Genomic DNA, 27,521 nt, shown 5'->3' with positions numbered 1-27,521 from the left:
GAACTCACTTCCGCCTCCCAGGTTCAAGCGATTCTTATATCTCAGCCTCTTGAGTAACTGGGATTACAGGCATGTGCCACCATGCCTGGCTAATTTTTGTATTTTTAGTAGAAAGAGAGTTTCACCAGGCTGGTCTTGAACTCCTGACCTCACACGATTCACCCACCTCAGCCTCCCAAAGTGCTGGGATTACAGGTGTCAGCCACTGCACGGGGCCTTTTCTCCACCTTTTGTTTTGTTTTGTTTTGTTTTGTTTGAGACAGAGTCTTGTTCTGTCTCCCAGGCTGGAGTACAGTGGCGCAACCTCCACCTCCTGGGTTCAGGGAATTCTGGTGCCTCAGCCTATGCTAATTTTTGTATTTGTAGTAGAGACAGGGTTTTGCCATGTTGACCAGGCTGGTCTGACCTTAGATGATCCACCCTTTTCGGCCTCCCAAACTCCTGGGATTACAGGAGTGAGCCACCACGCCTGGCCTTGCCCACATTTTTAATCACACCAGAGACCTCTGTGGAAAATTTCAGGACAAATACTGATGATTGTATTAATTTCCTTTTTTTTTTTTTTTCCCTTGGTGGCAGAGTAACCACTTTGTTGGTTTTCAAAGATAAAAGGAGTCCTCATTTTTGTAGTTTATAGTTAACAGCTCACTTGTTCCATTCTGGCTCTCTCTTGCTTTCTACTGTCATCAGGAGACCAGGGGTAAGGACAGGAGAGGTAGTGATGTGGCGTTAGATTATTAGATTCTACCATTTTTGAATGTAAATTTGAGAAATAAGTTACAGCATACATCAATTTTGCAACAAAACATAATACTCCTCCCCCACCTTTTTCCCCAAGTGTCCCTTCTGCTGGATGACATTATGAGCCACTTCTTGGAATCTTTGTGTCTGTGGCAGACTTATTCTGAGATCTGAAAATAAAAATGTCTTAGTTGCCTAAACAATTTTTTCCAAGTTTGACGTCAGGCAATGTGCAAATTCAGTACTGGCTGCAGAAGAATGATTCAGGGATCTCGTTTAAAGGATAATTTCTTGTGCCCTGTCCTATGATAATATCTGTTACTAGTTATTAATATTGTTAACCTATTATCTATTATAATTTGTTAGACATGAATTTATCAAAACCATTGTTCCTAAAAGCATGGTTAAAAGAAAGGTCTGTGTGGATGTTTATGGTAATTATGTAAAAAAGGATTCTGTTAAATGCTCTTTTGGGAAATGCTAATCAGAATGAGTTCAATAGATTTCTTTCTTGCATGATTTCTCAACACCTTTGGTATACATATATACACGCATACATACTTTGTGAGATTTCAGGAGAGTGACATTTCACAAATCTACTTGAACAAAAAATTTCTAGTAGAGCATCTCAGTGACAATCTTTTAAACACCTTCTAAAGAGATGCTGAGTTACATTCTTGAATCTGAACACGGAGAGGTTGAGCATGGGAGTTGAAAGATAATCTCCTTGGAGCTTTACATTCAGAGTAGGTGTGTGAACTTGTAGCCCTTATTCCTGTGGAATGACGAAAGGAAACATTAATTACTATATACAGGCAGTACTCAATCTTTGACTCATTCTAAAAGACTATGAGGTGTATGTACTGTCTACGTTTTACTTGGTATGAAACTAAGGCTCTGAAAAGTTGAACAAGATTCCTGGATTTGAACTCAGATTGTCTTATTCATAAAAACTCTTATTTTTTCCATTACTGCACTCAGCCTCAGAAATGGGACCCTAGTGTTTGTCCTGTCTCCTTTGCTTGGCTGCTGTGTATGTTAAATGACACAGTTAGTATGAGGGCCCTTTAATCAATGTGAAGTACTATGCTATAAAAGTATATGGTAACAGGCCAGGTGCTGTGGCTCAGACCTGTAATTCCGGCACTTTGGGAAGCTGAAGCAGGTGGATTGCTTGCCATTAGGAGTTTGAGGCCAGCCTGGCTAACATGGTGAAAGCCAGTCTCTACTAAACATACAAAAATTAGGCCAGGCACAGTGGCTCATAATCCCATCACTTTGGGAGGCCGATGTGAGTGGATCACTTGAGGTCAGGAGTTCGAGACTAGCCTGGCCAAAATGGTGAAACCCCGTTTCTACTAAAAGTACAAAAACTAGCTGGGCATGGTGGTACACACCTGTAATCCCAGCTATTTGGGAGGCTGAGGCAGGAGAATTGCTTGAACCCAGGAGGTGGAGGTTGCAATGAGCCGAGATTGCACCACTGCCTTCCAGCCTGGGCAACACAGTGAGACTGTCTCAAAAAAAAAAATCAAAAACTAGCTGGGCATGGTGGTGCACGCCTGTAATCCCAGCTACTGGGGAGGCTGAGGTGGGAGAATCGCTTGAACCCGGGAGGCAGAGGTTGCAGTGAGCCAAGATCATGCCACTGCACTCCAGCCTGGATGACAGAGTGAGATTCCATCTTAAAAAAAATTTTTTTTTAAGTATACAGAACAAATTTCAGTTTAAACTACGTCTTTGTGTCTTGCCTGAGGACATGGCAACTTACTGGGAGTAGAGCCGCAGCAGAGCCAAGTTTTCCTTAGATGTTCCCAGTGCATCTAACCCCACCGCCACCATCCCTGCCGTTTACCGCAGGACACATGCCTCAGGTGTTTGTCCTTTTTCGTTTTTGTTTTTCTGAGACAGGGTCTGTCTCTGTCACCTAGCTTGGAGTGCAGTGGCACAATCACAGCTCATCGCAGCCTCGACCTACCAGGCTCAAGCAATCCTCCTACCTCAGTCTAGCTAGCTTATTTTTATTTTTTATAACAATGAGGTTTCGCAGTGTTGCACAGCTGGTCTCAAACTCCTGGGCTCAAACAATCCTCCTGTCATAGACTCCCAAAGTGCTGGGATTATAGGCATGTGCCACTGTGCTCAGCTAATTTTTTTTTTTGAGATGGAGTCTCGCTCTGTCACCTTGGCTGGAGTGCAGTGGCACTCTCTCAGCCCACTGCAACCTCTGCCTCCCAGGTTCAAGCAATTCTCCTGCCTCAGCCTCCCAAGTAGCTGGGAGTACAGGTGCCCACCACCACATCCAGCTAATTTTTTTGTATTTTTAGTAGAGACGGGGTTTCATGGTATTGGCCAAGCTGGTTTCAAACTCCTGACCTTGTGATCCGCCCACCTCAGCCTCCCAAAGTGCTGCGATTACAAGCCTGAGCCACTGTACCCGGCCTAATTTTAAAATTTTTTTGCAGAGATGGAGTCTTACTGGGTTGGTCAGGCTGGTAAAGCATTTTTAGAAATAGTGAATTCATTTTTGATTATTTAACAGTGCTTATAATAATTTACGTTTTCTTACATTCTAATGTATTTTAGAAAATAATAATGGGGGAATGTTGCAGTTGACATCTTTCTTATGAAAACTGCTATATTATGGTCTTTGTAGAAAGAGAGCTTGAAGTCTGATAGTTATATCCCAACTTTGGTTAAACATCCATTTGATAAGTATCATTACTTCTACTGTTGCCAGCATGGAGAAGTGTATGATGCGCACTCTGCCTCCACTGTGAAACGGCTAGACGACAGCCTACAAGGAACAGCAAACTGGAAGCTTTTTTCTACCTATACTATTTATTACTGACACCAGTAACTATAATAGTATCACTTTCCCTGTCTTCATTCATTCAATCTGTAGAGCTAGGCTTTTTCATCTGCAAGGATGGGGTACTATGCCTTGTTTATAAAGATGGTGATGAAGGTTAAATGAGATGGAATGCAAAGGCCTTTGAAAATTATGAAGTCCTATAGAAACACCGATTATAATGCAGGAAGCATCAGACTGGAGGAAATAGGAAGTGCTTATGAATGAAGGATTAGTAGGGAAAGAGGGCACTTAAATTTACTGAAACCCACCATGCTCCCAGTTACTTCTTCTGCTCCTTATTGCCCTAGCCAGAAATACATTAAAATTAAGACGCAGAATATTGTTGATGTCTAAGAATTTGTGAAAGCACTGGAATGGCAGATAAGTACTTGTTGATAGGTTGGTAAACAACTACCCCCTCTCCCCAAGCTTTTCTGTTGCTTAGGGCAGCATTTGCTAACTATATTCATGGTAGTATGTGAGAGGATTTTTGTTGACTCTGCTTGAAACAAGGGGAGGGGTCTTTGGAGAATCACTGTCTTGCATATATCAAGAGGTGCATAGAGGCTAGCCTTAGCCTTGGTGGCTCATGCATGTAATCCCAGCACTTTGGATGGCCAAGGCAAGAGGATTGCTTGAGGCCAGGTGTTCAAGGCCAACCTGGGCAATGTCCTCATCTTTACTAAAAATCAAAAAGTTAGCCAGGTGTGGTGGCATGTGCCTGTGATTCCAGCTACTCAGGAGGCTGAGGTGGAAGGATCACTTGAGCCCAGGGGGTCAAGCTGCAGTAAGCCATGATCATGTCACGGTACTCCAACTTGGATGACAAAGCAAGATCCTGTCTTAAAAAAAAAAAAAGGTGAATAGAGAGCACCTTTGGCCTCTACTGGGAGGAAACGGTCCCACCTAGCTGGGAGGGGCCTCACCTAGGATTCAGGAGACCTGGGCTGGCGACCACTTGAGCCCTAGACAATCTGCTCATCCAGCCACCTGTTAGTTCCCTAAAGCTGGGACTGCCTTGTTCATCTTGCTGTCACACAGAACATGTCATCTTCATCATTGGAACCCAAAGAATCTGCATTAAGTAAATAATTTAGGCTGGGCATGGTGGCTTACGCCTATAATCCCAACACTTTGGGAGGGAAAGTTTAGAGGATCACTTGAGGCTTGGAGTTTGAGACTGCCTGAGCAACATAGCAAGACCCTGTCTTAAAATTTTTTTTTTTAAAAAAAGAAAGCACCTCTGGCTTTAATTTCTGGTTCCTTATTCCTCTAGAACCTTCAGTTTTATGGCACCTGTCTTAAAAAATTTTTTTTTAAAAAAAGAAATCACCTCTGGCTTTAATTTCTGGTTCCTTATTCCTCTAGAACCTTCAGTTTTATGGCACTAGCATAATCTTTCCAGCCTAATCCTTCTTTCCTTTCTCTCACATTTAATTGAATACCTGTCATGTTCCAGGATATGCTCGGGATCCAGAGTCCTTATGACCCAGCTGCCAACCTCAGGGAGCCTAGAAAGGAAGACAGTTACATAAATAAGTTGCCTCTGCACAGTCAAAGTCCTCTCTAGTTTCCCATTGGCTATGAGATAAGATTTCAACTCCCAAACTCTTAACAGATTGGGTTTTCCAAGTTTCTATCCCTCTGTTCCTTTACACTTCCCATAGCTAAACATGCACATTCCAATCATGCCCTTTCTTGCTGCCATGATTCTCCCAGCTTGGAATGTTATAACTTTCTCTCTCCCAAGTGTGGGGCCCATGCACTCATTAACTTTAAAAAAAAGTATTGTGCTAAGCTGTGGGAATATAGAAGTAAGACCTACCTCTGCTTGCAAAGGACCTATTTAAGCAGAAATTTCAAAGTCCTTTCTCTTCCTCCTCTGCCCTCATTGTCAGTGTCATGTGTAGTATTTGCTCCTAGAGCCAATAGCTGACTTGTGATGTTGGACGTGTGTCCTCTTTTCCAAGCTGTGTGGAAGGGACCAGAGCCTTACACGGTGCTTATACATCAGGCATTCTGCACATGCTGGGTGTTGGTGATATGATGCATTCCAGAATGGGTGTGGGAGGGACCGGGATTCAGTTTCTTCCATACTCTGCAATCCTTGCTATTTCAGATTTCCTCAGGGTGGGACTTTATTATAGTCGAACAATTTAACTGAGAGTGTGTCCAGAGCGGCATTAGAATTTTCGTTGACTCAACATTTCCAAAACTTACAAGTTTTAGAGGATGAAACCAGCTGATAATGGAAATTAAATGTCATAAAAGAGCAAATTGTATTAATGAAATTAAGATAAATAATGAAATATGTTTTTCTATAGAAACTTGCATCAGTTAATGTAAGACTAGAGGAAAGGTTTTCCTACCTTATACCCCAAATACTTTTCCTAGAAAATTAGTTCTCCCTGATTATAAAATTGCAGACCAAGTAGAGTATGATATAGAGAGTGAAAGCCCTTTTTGCCCCTACCACCCAGAGGTGACCATTAAGAGTTTGATGAATATTCCTTCTGATTTTTTCCCTAGGTACACAGTAAGTTCAAACAGATCTTTGAGAGATATGTAGTCAGACTGATTGAGTAAAAGGGGTTGGGCATGGTGGCTTACACCTGTAATCCCAGCACTTTGGAAGGCTGAGGCAAGGAGATTACTTGAGTCTAGGAGTTCAAGACCAGCCTGGGCAACATAGAAAGATCCCATCTCTCCAAAAAATAAAAAATTGGATGGGCATGGTGGCATGGTGGTGTGTACCTGTAGTCCCAGCTACTCAGGAGGCTGAGGTGGGAGGGTTACTTGAGCCCAGGAGGTAGAGGCTGTGGTGAGCTGTGATTGTGCCACTGCATTCCAGCCTGGGTGACAGAGCTAGAATGCAGTGGCACAATAAAAAATAAAAATAAATTTTTAAAGGGGCACTGCTTTTAAGATATAACCCCTATTTTTTAAATACATAGGCTGGACTTTATCTTGCTCATACAAACTTTTAAAATGATAACCCTGTGATTAGCCTGAAAAGCACTTATTCTTCTTTGTCTGATGGGTCTTAAAATTTTCTGTCCTTATAACTTACCCTATGTCACCACTCCACTAAGGACAAAAGAGTATTCTTTTTTACAATAAAAGATTTTTGTATGAAACTTTTGGATTTCACATTTATCAATTCATTTGATTTTCAAAATTGGTTTTGGTGGAGGTGCAGGTCAGAAGCAGAGTGGAAACCAACCTGCCCTAGTCCTGTTGTACCCATTTTCCCATCAGCTTACTCAAGAATTGTGTGGAAAGTTGGTAGCTTTATCCTCAGAGGCCCTCCTGGATCATCTCGGGACCTTTCCCAGGTGACACAATTTCAGGAAAATGGGTTTCTTTTCAAAGACAAAATGTCTTTAGGAAAGGAAGGGATTGCCTTCTAAGTATGTGCATGAAGGGTTCATTTCTTAGCTTGATTTTCTTTCCAATGATTAATGTGACCTTCTAACAAGTTTCTTAAGTCTAAAAAGTGTGGATCTGATACCCTTTTACTGAGTAAAGAGAAACTGAGACATGCAGTTTGGAAACTAACGGTAATTTCAGCATTGAGACTTTGATGGGACTTTGGAGCTCACTACCAGACTGGTATTTGACAGTTAAGCGGGTGTATACTTACTCTAAGAGTCTTGCTAATTCCCTGGGCTGGCCTCATATGGGGCCAAGTCATTAAGTTCAGGAAGCTAATTAGATTCCTTTGATGGGGGTGATCAGATTCCAGGGATCTGACTCTACAAACTCAAAAAAAAAAAAAAAAAACAAAGACCTGATTGATAAACTACAATCCCAGGTAGTTTGTACTTAACCTTTATGTGCCTCTGAAAAGTGTAGGAAGTAGTAGCACCTATAATAGGGTTATTATGAAGATTAAAATGACATTATTCAGGCCATTTATTATCAAGAAGCTGAGTAAATTTTGAGTGCTTGGCAATGGCAGTGGTGAGAAGTGATTGAATCTGAATATCTTTTGAAGGTAGAGCTGATGGGATTTGCTGATGGTTTGGTTGGATGTGGAGTATGAGAGAAAGAGGAGTCAAAGATGACCCTAAGGTTTTTGGCCTGAGCATCTAGAAGGATGGTGTTGTCATTTACTGTGATGTGGAGATGTAGGAGGTGGGGAGGAGGATTAAGGGATGGAATCAAGAATTTGGTTTCAGATGTATTTGGTTTGAGATGCTTAATAGACATCCAAGTGGGGATATTGGGTAGGCTTTTGGAAAAGGTCCAGGAAAAATGGAAAGAATTTGGGGATCATCAGCATAAATGGTAAAGTTATGGGATTAGATAAGATCATGAAGGAATGATTATAGACAGAAAAGATGTGCTTGTCATAGTAAATGCTCAGTAAATGTTGGCAGTTACTCCCATTACTGCTATAACTACTTGAATTATTACTGCTGTTACTTTATAGGAAATGTTACAGAACTGCTGGGTGAACCATAATCTCTCATTTTCTTATGAAACCTCTTTGAGGAATCAAAGCTATATTAGAAATTTCCATAGAGGGTATGCTGTCAAGATCCAGGGAGTTAGATGATCCTAGTGAGTGGTGCTCCTTGAAGTCATTCAGCGTCAGAGCTGGATGGCTTCAGGTGTTGGGATTTGATAGACCTGGGTTTGAGTCCTGGCTTTACTCTGCACCAGCAGTGAAACCTCTTTGAACCTGTTTCTTCATCTTTGAAAAAGGGTTTACCTTGCAGGGATGTTAGGCAGATTCAAGGAGATGAATATGAATGCCTTCCTTTCTCCTCCACTGTTAAGGACTAGGACTCTGGGCCAGTCGAGTTTCCTTTCTGTAATTCATTGGAGATAAGGGAGATACTCTGTCTCTTTTGTGCTGGTTCTTAAAACCTTACTCCAATTACTAGCCCTTTTGTGATGATAACCATCCTTTGTTCAGTGTGATTCATTGCACTTAATTAGATAACAGTGTATCTTTTGTTAATTATAATTTAATCTGTTTAATAGGATTATCTTTTGTCTTACCAGCACCACATTGATTAATTCATTTTGAAGGCACATGTGAAATCTGATGTTCATTCCTAAAGTTTCAGTTTTCAACCTTGTATTCAACCTACATCCCTAGTATGGGTCCAGCCTTGATTACCCCCGTGAAGACAGGGACAGTAGGATTATAACTCCTGAGACCATGTGGCCCCATGTGGCATCCAAAACACAGAAACTTCCTGATACCTCCTACTGTGGTCTTCAGGAAGCCTATCTGAGGAGCAATTCTAATACCACAGCTGCTGAAACTATCTGGCAGATGGCGTGGACCACTCCAAGAGGTAGTAATTCTCATTGTTAGAAGTATTTAACCAAAGCTTGGTATATTAGTCTGTTCTCATGCTGCTAATAAAGACATACCTGAGACTGGGTAGTTGATAAAGGAAAGAGGTATAATGGACTTAAAAAAGTTCCACCCGGTTGGGGAGGCCTCACAGTCGTGGTAGAAGACGAAGGAAGAGCAAAGGGATGTTTTACATGGCAGCAGGCAAGAGGTCATATTCAGGGGAGCTCCCCTTTATAAAACCATCAGATCTTGTGATAGTTATTTACTCCCAGCACTTTGAGAGGTTGAGACCAACCTGGGCAACATAGCGAGACTTTGTCTCTACAAAAAGGAAAAAAAAAAATCAAAACAATAAATTTTAAAACAAAAAAAGCCCTAGTGTATTAAATTCCCCTAATAGTATTACCACAGACATCTGACAGTAAATATATATGGGAAAACTACACAGGAAGGCTGACTTTAACAGAGAGAGAGGCTGGGGGCAAGATCATCAAAGTAAGTGACTTTGAGCCAGGAAAGAAAAGTGGTTCAGCACAAATACGGTCTTTCTTCAGTTTGATCAGAGTTTAGCTGATTCACTCCGTGTACTGATATAGCTCTATTCTCTTGAAGTCAGTCTAGTCATTCTGATTGGAATTTGGATTTTGATCAACTGGCTATTCTTGTCCGTTGCACTTAGTTTCCCCTAATTTTATTCTCTGGATAAACAGCCTTTAATTATTTGTTTTTGTAGAGGGTGGTTTTATTTAAAATGCTGTCAGCCGGCCAGCGTGGTGGTGGCTCATGTCTGTAATCCCAGCAACTCTGGGAGGCCAAGATAGGCAGATCACCTAAGGTTAGGAGTTCGAGACCAGCCTGGCCAACATGGTGAAACCCTGTCTCTACTTAAAATACAAAAATCAGCTGGGCGTGGTGACTACACCTGTAATCCTAGCTACTCTAGAGGCTGAGGCAGGAGAATCACTTGAACCCAGGAGGTGGAGGTTGCAGTGAGCTGAGATCGTACCATTGCATTCCAGCATGGGCAACAGAGCGAGACTCTGTCTCAAAAAAAAAAAAACACTGTCTACAAATCTATGATTTTTTTTTTTTTTTTGGAAAAACAATAAAACACTTATTTCTGTCAAGTGAGTGCAGAGATGTTCTTCATAACCCCAACACAGTACAGATTTCTTCCCCAAAATGAAATGAGCAAGGAAAAAAAGAAAAAGAGCTATATCAAATGTGCTCATGAAGAACCAAGCCAATTTCACTTTCTTTAAAAACAAAACACAATGATCCTTTTGAGTGTGTGTTGCGGGCATAAGATTGAAGCCGAAGGCTTTTGGGGCACCGTGACCAAGACTTTGCTCAGCTCCCAGCTCGGTGGAGCAGTCCTGAGGCCTGAGCCATCCTCGCAGCTTGCACAGAAGCTTCCTGAACCTAAAGGATCCATTCCCAGCAATCCTTAAATTCCCAATCCCCACCCTGGGCCTCTCTCCCTAGCGTCCTTGTTGCTTTGGGAGCCCCTGAAGTGAACCCTGAAATACTCCGTCAACTCTGGGCTCAGACCTTTGCCCTTCTCTGTCACAAGGAAATTTCTGTCAAGAGGGTGGGAACAGGTGATTTCAGACGGTGCAGTAAAGCCACTGCCAGGCAAGTTTTAAGGCAAATTTTCTCTCTTCTTATTCGGTCTGAGCCAGACCTGACTTCACCCCTGAACAATCCTGCCTCTGCCAGACATGCAATTTAGGCAACTCTGGATGGAGGTGGGAATGAGGGAGGCTGGGACAGGTTCCAGGAGATCTGGGTCTGACTAGGGAATGGACATGTGTGCTTATGAAGGCTGCAGGCACCGGGCACAGCTCCTGGTCCCGGTGCCCGAGTGGTATGCAGGAACGGAGGTCCAAGAAAACCAAGATGGCAAAACAGGCCCGGGCTCTGGAAGCAACATGAGGTCATGCAGATCCCACTAGGCGGAACTCGTCACATGTAACAAACTCCGGGAAAAGGGGCCACTGCAGGAGGCACCTCGGATCTGATGGCAGGCAGGACCTTGCATCAAATGATTTTTCTTTAGAACAAAAAAGGGGGAGGAAAGAAAAAGAAGATCAAAGAAAGAGGTTCCATGAGCGTCATGAGATAGGACACAGCAGGGTTGTAAGGGAAGCAAGAAGGTGGGGGCTGCAGACACAGGGTGGTGGGCGCTGCCTCTCATGGCTTCTTTTCTCCCTGATGGGCTGGTAGCTGAGGCGGCGGCCCCCTCCCCCGGGGAGCAGGCAGATGACTTTGGCAAGGGGCAGGGGCTAGGGTTACTGTGTCTGGGTGTCGTAATTAGCTCCCCCCCACCTTCTTCAGCTTACTCTTGATGAAATCTTCCTCCAGCTCCTACCGATCACTGATCACAAACTCCTTAGCAAAATTCTGTATGACTTACTTGATCAGGGTCTTGTCTGTCCCGGTTTTGGAGCCCTGCAGCCCACTGATGTCCTCACCGATCCACGGGATGAGGGCAAACTTGGACCTCTTGCTCATGGCATCCCCGGTGGTGAAGCTCACGAAGGCAAACAACCGGACGTCATCTGTGCACTGCTGGATGAAGTGCTGGTACTCCGCTCCCTGCTCGCTGGGGACAATGGTGGAGCCGTTATATTTAGAAGTAACCCAGATGACGGCCGAGCTGTCGTCGCGCACCAGGTTGTACGCCGCTGGGCAAGCCTCTTTGTGGATCTTGGTGGTGATCGCAGCGGGGACACAGCCTGGGACGGCAGAGCGTGCCCCTGGCCAGCCAGCGGCAGGGATGGGAGCGCGGCAGGGATGCGCTGAGTGCGTACAGCTGGAGGCTGTGGCGTCAGGGCGATGCAGCACCTGCCAGCTCCGAGCGTGGCGGCGGCTCTCCGATTTTTTTTTTAACACCTAATTTTGTAAACTTTTTACACTATTAAGGTAATACATTTTTATTGTAGAAAGAGATATGCAAAAAAGGGTATTTTAATGTCATAACCCAGAGAGAATCTTTGTAAACATTTAAGTTCATGTTGTCTCATATTTTGTTCAGTGTGAGACTATCTCCCCAAATAGGATTATGCTCTACATACTGTTTGTAACCTGTTTTATTACTTATTTTGCATGATGTGATTTATATTTTAGGAACCATCAAGCCACTTAATTTTTGTTGTTGTTGTTGTTGTTGAAACAGTCTTGCTCTGTCGCCAAGGTTGGCATGCAGTGAGTGGTGTAATCTCCACTCACTGCGACCTCTGTCTCCAGGGTTCAAGCAGTTCTCATGTCTGAGCTTCCGGAGTAGCTGGGATTACAGGCGTGGACCACCACACCCAGCTGAGTTTTTGTTTTTAGTAGAGATGGGGTTTCAACATGTTGGTCAGGCTGATCTTAAACTCCTGACCTCAAGTAATCTGCCTGCCTTGGCTTCCCAAAGTGCTAGGATTACAGGCATGAGCCCCCTCACCCAGCCCCATTTCTCTAATTAGAGAATAAAAAGGGAAAGAAATTTAAGTGTGGTAGGGCATGGTGGCTCACATCTGTAATGCCAGCACTTTGGGAGGCCATGGTGGGATGATTGCTTGAGTCCTGGAGTTTGAGACCAGCCTGGCCAACATGGTGAAACCCCTTGTACTAAAAATTCAAAAAATGAGCTGGGTGTGGTGTCTCATGCCTTTAGTCTTAGCTACTCAGGAGGCTGAGGTGGGAGGATCCCCTGGGCCCAGGGCAGAGGTTGCAGTGAGCCAAGACTCCTGCCTGGGCAACTGGAGTGAGATACCATCTCAAAAAAAAAAAAAAGCCCACTGATACTGTCTTTGTGTTGTTTAAATTTTTTTCAAAAAGAATTTAAGTTTTAAAATACTATAAATCATTTGTGTTGTATAGTTCCCTTGGAAGACTTTTGATGGATTGATGATTGATTGATTGATTGATTGATTTTTGAGATGGAGTTTCGCTCTTTATTGCCCAGGCTGGAGTGCAGTGGCTCGATCTTGGCTCACTGCAACCTCCGCCTCCTGGGTTCAAGTGATTCTCTCACCTCAGTCTCCTGAGTAGCTGGGATTACAGGCTGGTGCCACCATGCCTAGATAATTTTTGTATTTTTAGTAGAAACAGGATTTTGCCATGTTGGCCAGGCTGGTCTTGAATTTCTGACTTCAAGTGATCTGCCTGCCTCAGGCTCCCAAAATGCTGAGATTATAGGCATGAGCTGCCACATCCAGGCTTGGAAAGCTTTTAAAGTAGTTTCTTTGTGTATCTGTACTCTCAGCACTATTTTTTTTTTTTTTTTTTTTTGAGACGGAGTCTCACTGTCACCCAGGCTGGAGTGCAGTGGCGCAATCTCTGCTTACTGCCGCCTCTGCCTCCCAGGTTCGAGCGATTCTCTTGCCTCAGCCTCCCTAGTAGCTGGGACTACAGGCATGTGCCACCACACTCGGCTAATTTTGTATTTTTAGTAGTGATGGAGTTTCAGTATGTTGGCCAGGCTGGTCTCGAACTCCTGACCTCATGATCCACCCATCTTGGGCTCCCAAAGTGCTGGGATTACAGGCGTGAGCCATCGCACCTGACCCCTTGGCACTGTTCTTAGGAGGCACCTTTTATTACCCATTTTCTTCCAAGGAGATGGGTAAATATAACAAGTTGATTTTTATTAATTCTATGAACGTTTCACTAAAACAACCACTTGACCATAAAGCATATCCATATTTGAACTTGTAAACATTTACAAGGCAGCTTCTTTAAATAGATGTTCAAAATGTCATGGCGCTTACAGTGCTCCTTCAGTAAGCTATCACTGAGCTGTGTAGGGTAATAACAATTACTGCTTGCCCAGTATCCCCTCTAACATCTAGTGGAATTTAATTATATTCCCCTGCAAGGCAAATAACTCTAGTTCTATAGCCTTTTGTTGTATGTACTGCTAAATCATAACAACTCAACGCCTGGTAGAGTAAAAATGTTCACACATTTATTTGTAGAATCTTGGGCTTACTGTAGCATATTTGTCATACTGCAGTATTCTGAAATTATCTGCAAGTGGATTATAACTGAAGTTGAAACGTTTATTGTCGATGGGCAGGGTGGTTAATGCCTATAATCCTAGCACTTTGGGAGACTGAGGTGGGATGATTGCTTAAACTCAGGAGTTCAAGACCAGCCTGAGCAACATAGTAAGATCTTGTTTTTACAAAAATTGTTTTTTTTAATTAGGAAGGCATGGTGGTACACGCCTGTAATCCCAGATACTCAGGAGGCTGATGTGGGATGATCACCTGAGTCCAGGAGTTCAAGACAGCAGTGAGCTATGATTGCCACCACTGTACTCCAGCTTGGGCGTCAGAGCAAGAATGTCTAAAAAAAATTCTTACTATGTATGATAGCACATGCCAGGCTATTTTATAAGCAACTTGAAGGCATTGTATTTATCTTACAGATATTCTTAATAAGTATGTTGAAAGAATGGATAAAATTTTCACAATTTGGTTGATTATTCCATGTACGTACTTTTATTCAGTAACACTTTTGCACTAAAATGGTACAGTCTGCTAACATGTTGACTGCAAATAATTTTTTTTTTTTGAGTAGGGATCTCACTCTGTCGCCCAGTCTGGAGTGCAGTGGTACAATCACAGCTCACTGCAGCATCAACCTCCTGGAGTCAAGGAATTCTCCTATCTCAGCCCCAACAAGTAGCTGGGACCACAGGTGTGCATCACCATGCCCAGCTAGCTTTTTAACTTTTTTGTGAAGACAGGGTGGTCTTGAACTCCTGGATTCAAGTATCTTCCTGCCTTGACCTCCCAAAGTGCTGGGATTATAGGCATGAGCCACCATGCCTAGTGGCAAATAATATTTATAGTCCAGATGTTACACTAAATTCTAGCTTCATTGTCTAGCTTTGTATGATGACACAGTACTGTGGGGCATTTTATAGGTGAGGAGAGAGGCACATTGGATGATCAGGAACACTAAAGTAATCTCCAACTTATAACGCTGTTCCCCAAAGTTCAGTATTGTTTGAAAACTTGCACCTTTTATTTCCTTGAGGACTCTGAGAAGAATGGTTGTGGTTAATACTCCCAGTATCCTGTTCTCAGTAGGTCCTCAAGAAAGTTGAATGAATAAGCTGGTTGTGCTTGTGATTTATCTTCTGAGAACTTCACTGCTATTATTTATCATGAAATGTGGGTGATCCTTGCTCAGTTTAACTGCCTGTGCTGGAGAATATATTCAGAATATATTTAAAATACTGGCAAACTGATTGCAACAGCACATCAAAAAGCTTATCCACCATGATCCAGTAGGATTCATCCCGGGGATGCAAGGCTGGTTCAACATACGCAAGTCCATAAATGTAATTCACCACATAATCAGAACCAAAAACAAAAACCACATGATTATCTCAATTGATGCAGAGAATGCCTTTAATAAAATTCAACAGCACTTTATGCTAAAAAACCCTCAATAAACTAGGTATTGATGGAACGGATCTCAAAATAATAAAAGCTGTTTACGACAAACCAACAGACAGTCTCATACTCAATGGGTGAAAACTGGAAGTATTCCCTTTGAAATCTGGCACTAGACAAGGATGCCCTCTCTCACCACTACTATTCAATATAGTATTGGAAGTTCTAGCCAGAGCAATCAGGCAAAAAAAAGAAATAAAAGGTATTCAATTGGAGGAAGTCAGATTGTCTCTGTTTGCAGACGACATGATTGTATATCTAGAAGACCTCATTGTCTCAGCCCAAAATCTCCTCAAACTGATAAGCAACTTCAGCAAAGTCTCAGGATACAAAATCAGTGTGCAAAAATCACAAGCATTTATATACACCAATAACAGACTGAAAGAGAGCCAAATCAAGAACGAACTGCCATTCACAATTGCTAGAAAGAGAATAAAATACCTAGGAATACAACAAGGAACATAAAGGACCTCTTCAAGGAGAACTACAAACCACTGCTCAACAAAATAAGAGAGGACACAAACAGATGGAGAAACATTCCATGTTCATGGTTTGGAAGAATCAATATCATGAAAATGGCCATGGTGCCCAAAGTAATTTACAGATTCAACACTATCTCCATCAAGCTACCAATGATGTTCTTCACAGAACTGGAAAAAAACCACCTTAAACTTCATATGGAACCAAAAGAGAGCCCACATAGCCAAGTCAATTCTAAGCAAAAAGAACAAAGCAGGAGGCATCCCACTACTGGACTTCAAACTATACTACAAGGCTACAGTAATCAAAACAGCATGGTACTGGTACCAAAACAGAGATGTAGACCAATAGAACAGAACAGAGGTCTTGGAGGCAACACAACACATCTATAACCATTCGATCTTTGGCAAACCTGACAAAAACAAGCAATGGGGAAAGGATTCCCTGTTTAATAAATGGTGTTGGGAAAACTGGCTAGCCATGTGCAGAAAGCAGAAACTGGACCCCTTCCTGACACCTTACACTAAAATTAACTCCAGATGGATTAAAGACTTAAACATAAGACCTAACACCATAAAAACCCTAGAAGAAAATCTAGGCAAAACCATTCAGGACATAGGCATAGGCGAGGACTTCATGACCAAAACACCGAAAGCATTGGCAACAAAAGCCAAAATAGACAAATGGGACCTAATCAAACTCCACAGCTTCTGCATGGCAAAAGAAACAGTCATTAGAGTGAATCGGCAACCAACAGGATGGGAAAAACATTTTGCAGTCTACACAACTGATAAAGGGCTGACAACAAGAATCTACAAAGAACTAAAACAGATTTACAAGAAAAAAACAAGCCCATTCAAAAGTGGGCAAAGGATTATGAACAGACACTTTACAAAAGAAGACATACATGAGACCAACAAACATGAAAACATGCTCATCATCACTGGTCATTAGAGAAATGCAACTCAAAACTACATTGAGATACCATCTCACACCAGCTGGAATGGCAATCATTAAAAAGTCTAGAGACAACAGATGCTGGAGAGGATGTGGAGAAATAGGAACACTTCTACACTGCTGGTGGGAGTGTAAATTAGTCCAACCATTGCAGAAGACAATGTGGCGATTCCTCAAGGACCTAGAAATAGAAATTCCATTTGACCCAGCAATCCCATTACTGGGTATATATCCAAAGGATTATAAATCCTTCTACTATAAGGACACATGCACACAAATGTTCATTGCATCACAGTTTACAATAGCAAAGACCTGGAACCAACCCAAATACCTATCAATGATAGACTGGACAGGGAAATGTGACACATATACACCATGGAATATTATGCAGCCATCAAAAATGATGAGTTTGTGTCCTTTGTAGGGACGTGGATGAACCTAGAAACCATCATTCTCAGCAAACTGACACAAGGACAGAAAATGAAATACCCCATGTTTTCATAGGTGGGTGTTGAACAGTGAGAACACATGGACACTGGGAGGGGGGCATCACACACTGGGGTCTGTTGGGGGGAAATGGGAGGGACAGCAGGGGCTGGGGAGTTGGGGAGAGATAGCATGGGGAGAAATGCCAGATACAGGTGAAGGGGAGGAAGGCAGCAAATCACACTGCCATGTGTGTACCTATGCAACAATCTTGCATGTTCTTCACATGTACCCCAAAACCTAAAATGCAATTAAAAAAAGAATATATTGCCAGGCACGGTGACTTAAGCCTGTAATCCCAGCATTTTGGGAGGCTGAGGCCAGTGGATCATTTGAGGTCAGGAGTTTGAGACCAGCCTGGCCAACATGGTGAAACCCTGTCTCTACGAAAGGTACAAAAATTAGCCAGATATGGTGGTGGGCGCCTGTAATCCCAGCTAGTTGGAAGTCTGAGGCAGGAGAAGCTCTTGTATCTGGGTGGCAGAGAGAGGTTGCAGTGAGCCGAGATCACACCACTGTACTCCAGCCTCGGCAACAAGGCAAGACTCCATCTCAAAAAAAAAAAAAAAAACATATTAAGTGGTAAGATGACAGGTGCCTTCCATTAGATAGTTTAATACACCAGTGACTTTCTCTCATATTTTTCCTATGTAGCAAATGAGAAAACTGTGGCTCAGGAGCATAAACTATTTGAACACAGCTAGTAAAAAGCAGAGGTAGAGCCCTGATTGAGAAAGAGAAATCATTCTCGATGCATAGACTCCTGACAGGTTATTTATTACTGAATTATTCTGCATATCACCTTTTTTTTTTTTTTTTTTTTTTTTTTAAGACAGAGTCTTGTTCTGTTGTCCAGGCTGGAGAACAATGGTGTGATCTTGGCTCACTGCAACCTCCGCCTCCTGGGTTCAAGGGATTCTCCTGCCTCAGTCTCCTAAGTACCTAGGTGCCTGCCACCACACCCAGCTAATTTTTGTGTTTTTAGTAGAGACAGGGTTTCACCATGTTGACCAGGCTGGTCTTGAACTCCAGACCTCAGGTGATCCACCCGCCTCAGCCTCCCAGAGTGCTAGAATTAGAGGTGTGAGCCACCGTGCCCAGCTGCATATCACTTTCTTATCGGATACTCCATAGGTAGTCTGGTTACCAAGAAAGAGTCATGGTGTTCAAGTTTTTTTGAAAAAAATACTTGTCATGCGTGGACACCAAACCATTCTTTTCAGCAGATTATTGGAGTGATATATATAATAATGTGGTATGCACTGGGGATATAGCTGTGAGTAAGACATGCTTGATCCATGCCCTCAAGGACCTTCAGTCTAGCCATCTAGTTCAGCAGTTGGCAGACGTTTTCTGTAAAGGACCGGACAGTTAATGTTTTAGGGTTTGTAGGCCCTATGGTCTTGGTTGCAAATACTGAATTCTGCCATTGTGGTGCAAAAGTAGCCACAGACACTATGTAAATAAGTGAGTGTGGCTATGTTCCAATAAAACTTCCTTACAAAAACAGTCAGTGGACCGATCTGGCCTGCAGGTTGTAATTTGCCGACTCTTGGTCTGGTTCATTTGTTTCTTGGTCTCTGTCTCTCTTTCTTGCTCTTATATTCACAGCAGCAGTTTTCATAAAGAGTCCCATTGATTGATTCGTTACAGTTATATAAGGTAAGATAGTGGAAAAACTGAATCTTGTACTTCTGATAAAAGCTAGCTCTTGTATTTTCTTTTGCTCTTTTATCCAGGACATTTTATTTCCTTACATCGAAAAAAATGTTAAAGAGTATCTGCAGACACATTGGGAAGAAGAGGAGTGCCAGCAGGATGTCAGTCTTTTGAGGAAACAGGTTGGGACATTTCTATCTTACATTCCCAAGTGTCTTAGAAATGAGGGTACCTGGAGATGTAGAATATGCTCTGAGCATATTGTAAACAAGTGCCCTGGTTTGATAGGGGATGGAGGCTGCGGTGACTTAGTGAGTTGCCTGCTTAGGAATTGACAGTACAATTAAAGGCTGGATCATGTTTGTTGTTTCTAGAGCTGCTCTTTTTTTTTTTTTTTGAGATGGAGTCTCACTTTGTCGCCCAGGCCGGAGTGTGGTAGTGTGGTCTTACCTCACTGCAACCTCTGCTTCCCAGGTTCACAAGATTCTCCTGCCTCAGCTTCCTGAGTAGCTGGGACTACAGGTGCCCACCACCATGCTCAGCTAATTTTTTGTATTTTTAGTAGAGATTGGGTTTCACCATATTGGACAGGTTGGTCTAGAACGCCTGACCTCAAGTGATCCACCCTCCTCAGCCTTCCAAAGTGCTGGGATTACACCATGCCCAGCACACCCAGAAAGGACTTAAGTTTGCAAATACATGATATTTTTATGCAGTTTAAATAGCTCTAGAAAAAAGTAACTCTAGGCCGGGCACGGTGGTTCACTCCTGTAATCCCAGCACTTTGGGAGGCCAAGGTGGGTGGATCACTCAAGGTCAGGAGTTCAAGGCCAGCCTGGCCAAAATGGTGAAACCCTGCCTCTACTAAAAATACAAAAAATTAGCTGGACGTGGTGGTGGGCACCTGTATCCCAGCTCCTTAGGAGGCTGAGGCAGAATTGCTTGAACCTGGGAGGTGAAGGTTGTAGTGAGCCTTGGTGGCCACTGCACTCCAGCCTGGACTACAGAGCAAGACTCTGTCTCAAAGAAAAAAGTCTGTTCTAGGTAGAGTGCAAATGGTTTTGAGCCGTCTCTATATTTTTCATTAATATCTCTGTATTAGTCTGTTTTCACGTTGCTGTAAAGAAATACCTGAGACAGGGTAATTTTTAACAAAAGAGGTTTAATTGGCTCACAAGTCTATATGCTATACAGAAAACACATCAGCATCTGCTTCTGGGGAGGCCTAAGGAAGCTTCCAATCATGATGGAAGGCATAGGGGGAGCAGGTGTATCATGTTGTCAAAGTCAGGAATAAGAGAGTGAGCGGGGGAGGCGCTACACACTTTAAAACAACCAGAACTCATTATCTCGAGGACAGCATCAAGGGGGATGGTACTAAATAAACCATTCACGAGAAATCCACCCCCCCATCCCCACCCCCACCCCCGTGATCAGTCACGTCACACTAGGCCTCACCTCCAACACTGAAGATTACATTTCAATGTGCAGTTTGGGTGGGGACACATCCAAGCTGTGTCATTCTCCAAATGACAATACCTCATCATTTTGCACTCCCTCCTGCCTCACTGCAAGCCCCTGCTACCCCTTCTACAGTGCTCCCCACACCTACATTCCCCCTCCAGACTCCTCACCCCAGCTCACTCTGGCCCAGCCCTCATACCTGCTTTGGTCTCCTGTGCCTTGTTCTGCTCTCTTCTCCCAAGTCATTAGGCCGTCTTTTCCTTCCACATTGTGTGCTATAGAACTCTTGCTCTGTTGTTTTTCTTTAAAATTGCTTTGGTGGCAAAGATCTTACATGGTCTACAGAGCTAACTCACTGGCAGTTAGTTTCTATATTGAATACTGTGGAACGCTCTCTGTAGATGTTTTACTGTTAGGAATTAGGATTGGAAATATAGTTATGTCCTTTGGGCATGGAATATTTGGGTTTGTTGAATTTTCTGGATAACTCAGTGTTAATCTGAAATACAGTAAGTCTTTCCATAATGTTTTTAGGTTCTTGGAAACTGACTTTAAGTGAAATGACACTTAAATTTCAATATTCAATTTTAAACCAACTATAACAAAACCAATTTTTTTTTCACATAAATGTTATAACAAAATGATGTTGAAGGAAATGACATTATTTGAAAAGGTCATGTCACTTGAAGTCACAGGTTCCAAGACCCTATGATGATGTTAAATGAGGACTTACTGTACTGTCCCTCCTTACCTTTTTTTTGTTGTTGAAACACACATAGATAGTCCCCCATTATTGTGTGTGTGTGTGTGTGTGTATATGTATCTTTAGAAATTGGATTCCATTGTCACAAAGTCATTGTTCTAAATTGCTATTAGGATTTTTGCAAGATATGAGGGTTTACAGGAGACTGAATGTGAACCAACCTTATTACTTCACTAGCTTCTTTTCACTGAATCCCAGGCATAAACTAATTTATGAGATTTTCCTTGTTTCTTTCTCAGTTAGTTAAAATGCAGAGAAAATGATCAGATTGAGTTAAAGTTCTGGTTTGTTGATCCCAGTAGTGAATCAACAAATGAAGTCTTATTCTATCGTTCTGTGCTCTCTCCTCTCACATACAACATGGCTCTCAGTTTACATTTCAGCTTTTAGCACAAGGAAAGGCGATGTAAATTTATTAATCCAGGTTCTTTTAGGAATCATTTTTATCAGTTCCAAAGTATATGATGTTTCCATTTGCAGCCATACTAGGGCTAATGATGGAGAAAGTTGTTCTGCTGGGGTTTTGGGTCTTGTTTTAAATGATCCTTTTTTGAATAAGCAAAAAACAAACATCATGTTGTTTCTGACTTAAAGGCTGAAGAGGACGCCCACCTGGATGGGGCCGTTCCTATCCCTGCAGCATCTGGGAGTGGAGTGGATGATCTGCAACAGATGATCCAGGCCGTGGTAGATAATGTGTGCTGGCAGATGTCCCTGGATCGAAAGACCACTGCACTCAAACAGCTGCAGGGCCACATGTGGAGGACGGCATTCACAGCTGGGCTCATGAAAGCAGAGTATGTGTGCAAGTCAGCCTAAACGTTTCACCAGTCCCAAATCCAAACATGTTTTTCACTAGTCCTCTCTTCCCAGTGTAAGTCACATGATTTGTAAAATAGATAAAAATCCACATTCTTTTTAGGCTAACAAGTGAGTTTTGTTTCATTTTTAAAAACTGGGCTAAAACATTTCAGCTGACTAGATTACCCGTACCTGCCTGTCTGGTCTTTTTTAGTCTCCATTTAAAACAGCTTCCTAGAAAATGGTGACTTTCTTGAACTAATTCATATTTGATTCTTAGTACACAAGTGACAGCTCTGTTGGGTTGCTTCCCTGGACTGTTAGTTACCTGCTTTTTGCTCTGTGAGACAGGAAATTTTGTGCCCTATGAGTAACGTTGAGGTTACTCAGAGGATGTCTGCACTATCATGTTCTTCTTTGCTTTTTTGAGTAACTTTGACAGATTCTTTGAGTCTTGGTTATGGAGTTCCTGACAGCAATCTGACTGAGGAGACTTTTGAGTATTATACTACTGATAAAGTCTTGATTGATTCACACAGGGTCCCACTCTCTTACCCAGGCTGGAGTGCAGTGACATGATCATGGCTCACTGCAGCCTTGACCTCCCCTAGCTCAGGTGATCCTCCCACTTCCGCCTCCCTAGTAGCTGAGACTAGGCATGTGCCACCACGCCTAGCTAATTTTTGTATTTTTGTAGAGATGGGGTTTTACCATGTTGCCCAGGCTGGTCTCAAACTTTGGGGCTTTAGTGATCTGTCTGCCTTGGCCTCCCAAAGTGCTGGGGTTACAGTCATGAGCCACCATACCTGGCCTAGTTTATTTTTTTAGGAGCTGGGGTTTTGCTCTGTGATCCACACTGGAGTACAGTGGTGCCATCATAGTTCACTGTAGCCTTGAACTCCTGGACTTGAAGTGATCCTCCCACCTCAGCCTACTGATCAACTGGGACTACAGGCAATACCCACCATACCTGGCTAAACAACTTTTTTGTAGAGGTGTGGTCTTGCTATGTTGTCCATACCATATAGCTGAGAAATTCTGTTTTTTTGGTTTTGATTATGCTTTGAGACAGTCTTGCTCTATCACCCGGGCTAGAGTGCAGTGGCACAATCTCAGCTCACTGCAACCTCTGCCTCCTGGGTTTAAGTGATTCTTCTGTCTCAGCATCCAGAGTAGTTGGGATTACAGGGTGCATGCTACCATGCCCGGATAATTTTTGTATTTTTAGTAGAGATGGGGTTTATTGATGAGGCTGGTCTTGAACTCCTGACCTCAAGTGGTCCACCTGCCTCAGCTTCCCAAAGTGCTAGGATTACAGGCATGAGCCACCACTCCCAGCCTATTTTTGTTTTTGGTGACATAGTCTCACTCTGTTGTCCAGGATGGAGTGCATTGCTGCAATCTTAGCTCACTGCAACTTCCGCTTCCCGGGTTCAAGCAATTCTTGTACCTCAGCTTCCTGAGCAGCTGGGAGTACAGGTGCATGCCACCCCACCTGGCTAATTTTTTGTATTTTAGTAGAGACAGGGTTCACCATGTTGCCCAGGGTGGTCTCGAGCTCCTGAGCTCAGGGCAGTCCACCTGCCTTGGCCTCCCAACGTGCTAGGATTACAGGCATGAGCCACCATGCCCAGCCTGCTGAGAAATTCTAATAAGACTTTGCCTCTAAGGATTTTAGGCCACTGCCTGTTACAAACCCTAAGATCCAAGAGTGTTTCCAGCTGCCTATATTTCTTTTATATTTCTGTCAAATGAGATGTCATCTTTACGTATTTTACAAGGAGCTTCTACCTTTTAAAGGATGGACTGGAATTGCAGGATATGCCAGTGATCTGGGAATATTAGCCAGGTTCACTTTGTACAGCACTCAAAAAAGTGGAGACAGGAGACTGTGCACCCAGTAGTTAGCCCTCACTTCTCTTGGTCTTGGCCTTTATTATACAACTAACTGCTGAAGACAGGAAAAATCCCGTCTCTATGAATGCAAACTAGTACTTGGAATAATGTATTTATAATGTGTGCACTGGTTTTGAATACATTGATCTCTTTCCTTCAATTAGTGCATCATATTAAGCATGTTAATACATATAAAGCAGAAGACTCCTCTGACATTTTCCAGGTAATCTTTTAAAGATGACTGCTTCTACAACCCAGGTTCCTTGTGCTTATGTTTTCATCTTTTTCCTGTGATGTTAATTTCCTCCATGAATATGGAAGACACTGTAGAATTGGTAAAAGAGACAGAGTGTCAGGGGTCAGAAAAAGACACCTTTTGCTGACTGATTAATGTGAGATGGTACAAGTCTCTCAACTGATTTGTTATGTACTTTTTTCCTCATATAGTAAAATGTTGTTTTCTTAGTTCTCAAGAAATGCAGGCCAAGTGCAGTGGCTCACGCCTGTAATCCCAGCAGTTTGAGAGGCTGAAGCGGGTGGATCACTTGAGTCCAGCAGTTTGAGACCAGCCTGGGCGACATGACAAAACCCATCTCTACAAAAGATTTTAAAAAATTAGCTGGGCGTGATAGTGCATGGCTGTAGTCCCAGCTACCCAGGAGGCCAAGGTGGCAGAATCACTCAAGCCCAGGAGGTGGAGGTCGCAAACAGCTGAGATCACACCACAGCACTCCAGCCTAGGCAAGAGAGCAAGACCCTGTCGCAGGGAAAAAAAAAAAGTAATTCCATTTTCTAGCTGATCATAAGTTTATAGCTTTGAGCCTTCAGACTTTGTTTTGATTGTTTTGGGCGCAGATCTTTTTAAAAGCATTTCCATGCTTTCTTAAAGCACAGTGGACATGAGTTAACCTTTTCTTGTCATGAAGAACATCAAAGATTATATTGCATTATTGCTGTTTGCTTTTTTCTGTTCCTTGGGAATTTAAAAAACACTTTCCCATTTCATCCTTTTATCTATAATCCCTTTTTACTGTCACTAGTGGCTGTTCAAAACTATCCTTTTTTCCACATAGACGGTTGCTTCTAATCTGCTGTGAGCCTGGGACTCTAGCAGCACATTTATTAGAACTGCAGGAGTTTGTAGTCTCAGGGAGCTGCTTCTCAGGTACCATTTGAGCACAAATAGAGAATCATATGGCATCTATTTTGACAGGTTTTCATCTGGCTAGATGAGGTGTTCCTGTATTTTAACTTGGTGTCTTCCCTCTAGGTTCTTTGCAGATGTAGTTCCAGCAGTCAGGAAATGGAGAGAGGCTGGAATGAAAGTGTACGTCTATTCTTCAGGGAGTGTGGAGGCACAGAAACTATTGTTTGGGCATTCTACAGAGGGGGATATTCTTGAGGTAGGTTACTTAGTTTACTTGGTTTTTTGATGTGATCAAAGCATGAAATAATGACTGTTAAAGGAAAACTAATGGAAACTAATGGAATACTTTTTTGGGGGTTGTTTAAAATTAGGTGAGAATAAAATAATTATTTTTAATTATACTGCATTTACAGTTTCTTCTATATAAGGTTGTTATATAAAGTTTATGCTGTGTTTTGAAAGATAAAATCGGTTAGGATGCAAAATAGGATTGTGCACACTCCTGAGAAATATATAAAGACTTTTTGAATATAGCAGAGGACAAGGTCCACTCATTTGTTTCTGGCTCTTTGAAGAGATACAGATTTTATTTTCAGAAGAAACAGCATTATTATAGGAGAACGAGGCACATTTTAAAATTTAGTGATAAGGTCACCTGTTACATTTCATGGACGTGAGAAAATTCTTAAAGCCTCTGTGTCGGCATCCCTGTGCCCCCCCGGAGGATGGGGTGATCAATGAAAGAAGCCGACTACATTTAGGGTTTTAAAAAGAAGTGCTGATTAGCTGAATATAGACCAGACTTCCAATAGGTAACTTGGAATATAAACCGGACCTACAGATTACTTACAATAGATAACTTGGCCAGATACTTTTTTAAAATAAATATTTATTTTAACTTATAATAGGTAACTTAAATATAGACTGAACTTAACAATAGATTACTTACAATAGGTAACTTGGCCAGATAGTCTTAAAATAAATATTTATTGAGCCCCTACCATGTGCAAAGAACACTTTAGCTTTGGTGGTTGTTGTATTCTAATTTTAGTATTTTCCTACTTTCTCTCTTATTTTTAAATCAAATGTTAAATAATGAATCCCTTAAATCCTTGGTGACTGTTCTTTTAATACAGAGACAACTTTTCTCAAAATCATGACAAGACAAAAGCACCTACTGAGTTCACTAATAAAAATTTTACTCTCTAGTTACCCACTGAGGCAAACTGAGAGGAAAAGAAAATATGCAAAATCAATCTTAACTTAAAAAAAAAAGCAACCTTAAAATTACTTTGTCTTTTTTTTTTGAGACAGAGTTTTGCTCTTGTTACCCAGGCTGGAGTGCAATGGCACGGTCTCGGCTCACCGCAACGTCCGCCTCCTGGGTTCGGGCAATTCTCCCGCCTCAGCCTCCTGAGTAGCTGGGATTACAGGCACGCGCCACCGTGCCCAGCTAATTTTTTGTATTTTTATTAGAGATGGGGTTTCACCATGTTGACCAGGATGGTCACGATCTCTTGACCTCGTGATCCACCTGCCTTGGCCTCCCAAAGTGCTGGGATTACAGGCTTGAGCCACCGTGCCCGGCCTCCGTCTTTTTTTTTTTAGCTTCCCATTGGCCAACCCCAGTTTGTCTCTGAGTGCTTACTATGCTTGTTTTTAGTTTGTGAAAAGATCACATCTTAGTAACCGACCCTAATTACTGTTGCTTAAATTAGCAAGTTACAAATTTGACTCCAGGTGTCTCCAAGAGGGCAGATGTAGGGGGGAGATCCCATAAGCACCGAGGCAGGAGCAAAAGGCCTCAGCCTATTTCCATGTAAATAATGAAGAAGAAAGTGACTAGAAATATAACCATAGTAGTTATTAGTTATTCATAGGAAATCTTAATTCTTTTAGTAATGCCTCTCAGGTCAGAAGTGTGAACCTGGGGTGACATTGTGAAATGAATGACGCTAAAGCAAGATGCCCTAGGCCCTCTGTCATGCCCACATAAGGGTTACTGGAGGGCACCTCAGCTGTGCGGCAGCACCCACACTGTGAAAGCGCCTGCTGATTAGCCAGCTAGGGAAGGAGACGTCCAAGATGACTGAGATGTCTCCTCCAGAGGAGGAGTTAGGAGAAAGCTCCACTTCTCCAAGCTCTTGTGGTAAGGCCTGATGGCTGTCAGGCAGAGACCCGCAAACATCCATGGTCTTAACTGTCTCTATGTGATGCTATGCATCAGCCGTCACGTTCCATGTCTACTCTCATGTCCTGCTTCTGCACCTGGTTCCTTTTTTCTTAAAAAAGATAATCAGTAGTAGTAATATAAATCTTAATGTTTTAGTTCTTTCTTAATAAGTATGGAAAAAGTGCTGATGCATTATGCTCCTTACCTCACTTCGGGTGTCAAAAATTCCTAAGCCCCTACCTAAATAACACGTGATGTACTTAACCCTATCACTGCCACACCCTATCTACCCTGCCCCCAGTTTCCAAACACCAAGACCATGCCCTAT

The 27,521-nt window shown here is 42.5% G+C and overlaps 1 protein-coding gene, 1 long non-coding RNA gene and 1 pseudogene across 6 annotated transcripts in view; 1 reads left to right on the top strand and 2 right to left on the bottom strand.

Annotated features, from left to right (window-relative positions):
- The window catches only part of ENOPH1 (enolase-phosphatase 1), a 43,342-nt gene that overhangs the window by 1,844 nt on the left and 13,977 nt on the right, over positions 1–27,521 (top strand). For 3 of the 5 annotated variants that reach the window (XM_078366975.1, XM_002745667.5, XM_078366976.1), the window contains 3 exons: positions 19,030–19,131; positions 21,771–21,973; positions 25,144–25,276. In XM_078366975.1, coding sequence (XP_078223101.1) covers positions 21,849–21,973; positions 25,144–25,276 — 258 coding nt within the window. In that variant the 5' untranslated portion in view covers positions 19,030–19,131; positions 21,771–21,848. The remainder of the gene's footprint in view (positions 1–19,029; positions 19,132–21,770; positions 21,974–25,143; positions 25,277–27,521) is intronic. The other 2 variants (XM_017970465.4, XM_008993090.5) reach the window with 1 other exon arrangement.
- On the bottom strand, positions 1,418–5,506 carry LOC118152253 (uncharacterized). The gene is made up of 3 exons (XR_004740820.3): positions 5,421–5,506; positions 5,041–5,106; positions 1,418–1,516 (listed from the first exon to the last, which is right to left on the bottom strand). It is a non-coding gene; the product is annotated as an uncharacterized LOC118152253 (long non-coding RNA).
- On the bottom strand, positions 11,204–18,926 carry LOC103791988 (coactosin-like protein pseudogene; annotated as a pseudogene).

This window comes from Callithrix jacchus, chromosome 3, assembly GCF_049354715.1.
Source record: "Callithrix jacchus isolate 240 chromosome 3, calJac240_pri, whole genome shotgun sequence".
NCBI lineage: Eukaryota > Metazoa > Chordata > Mammalia > Primates > Cebidae > Callithrix > Callithrix jacchus.
Note: the sequence above shows the minus strand (reverse complement) of the source record. Positions and strands in the feature narration are given on the sequence as shown.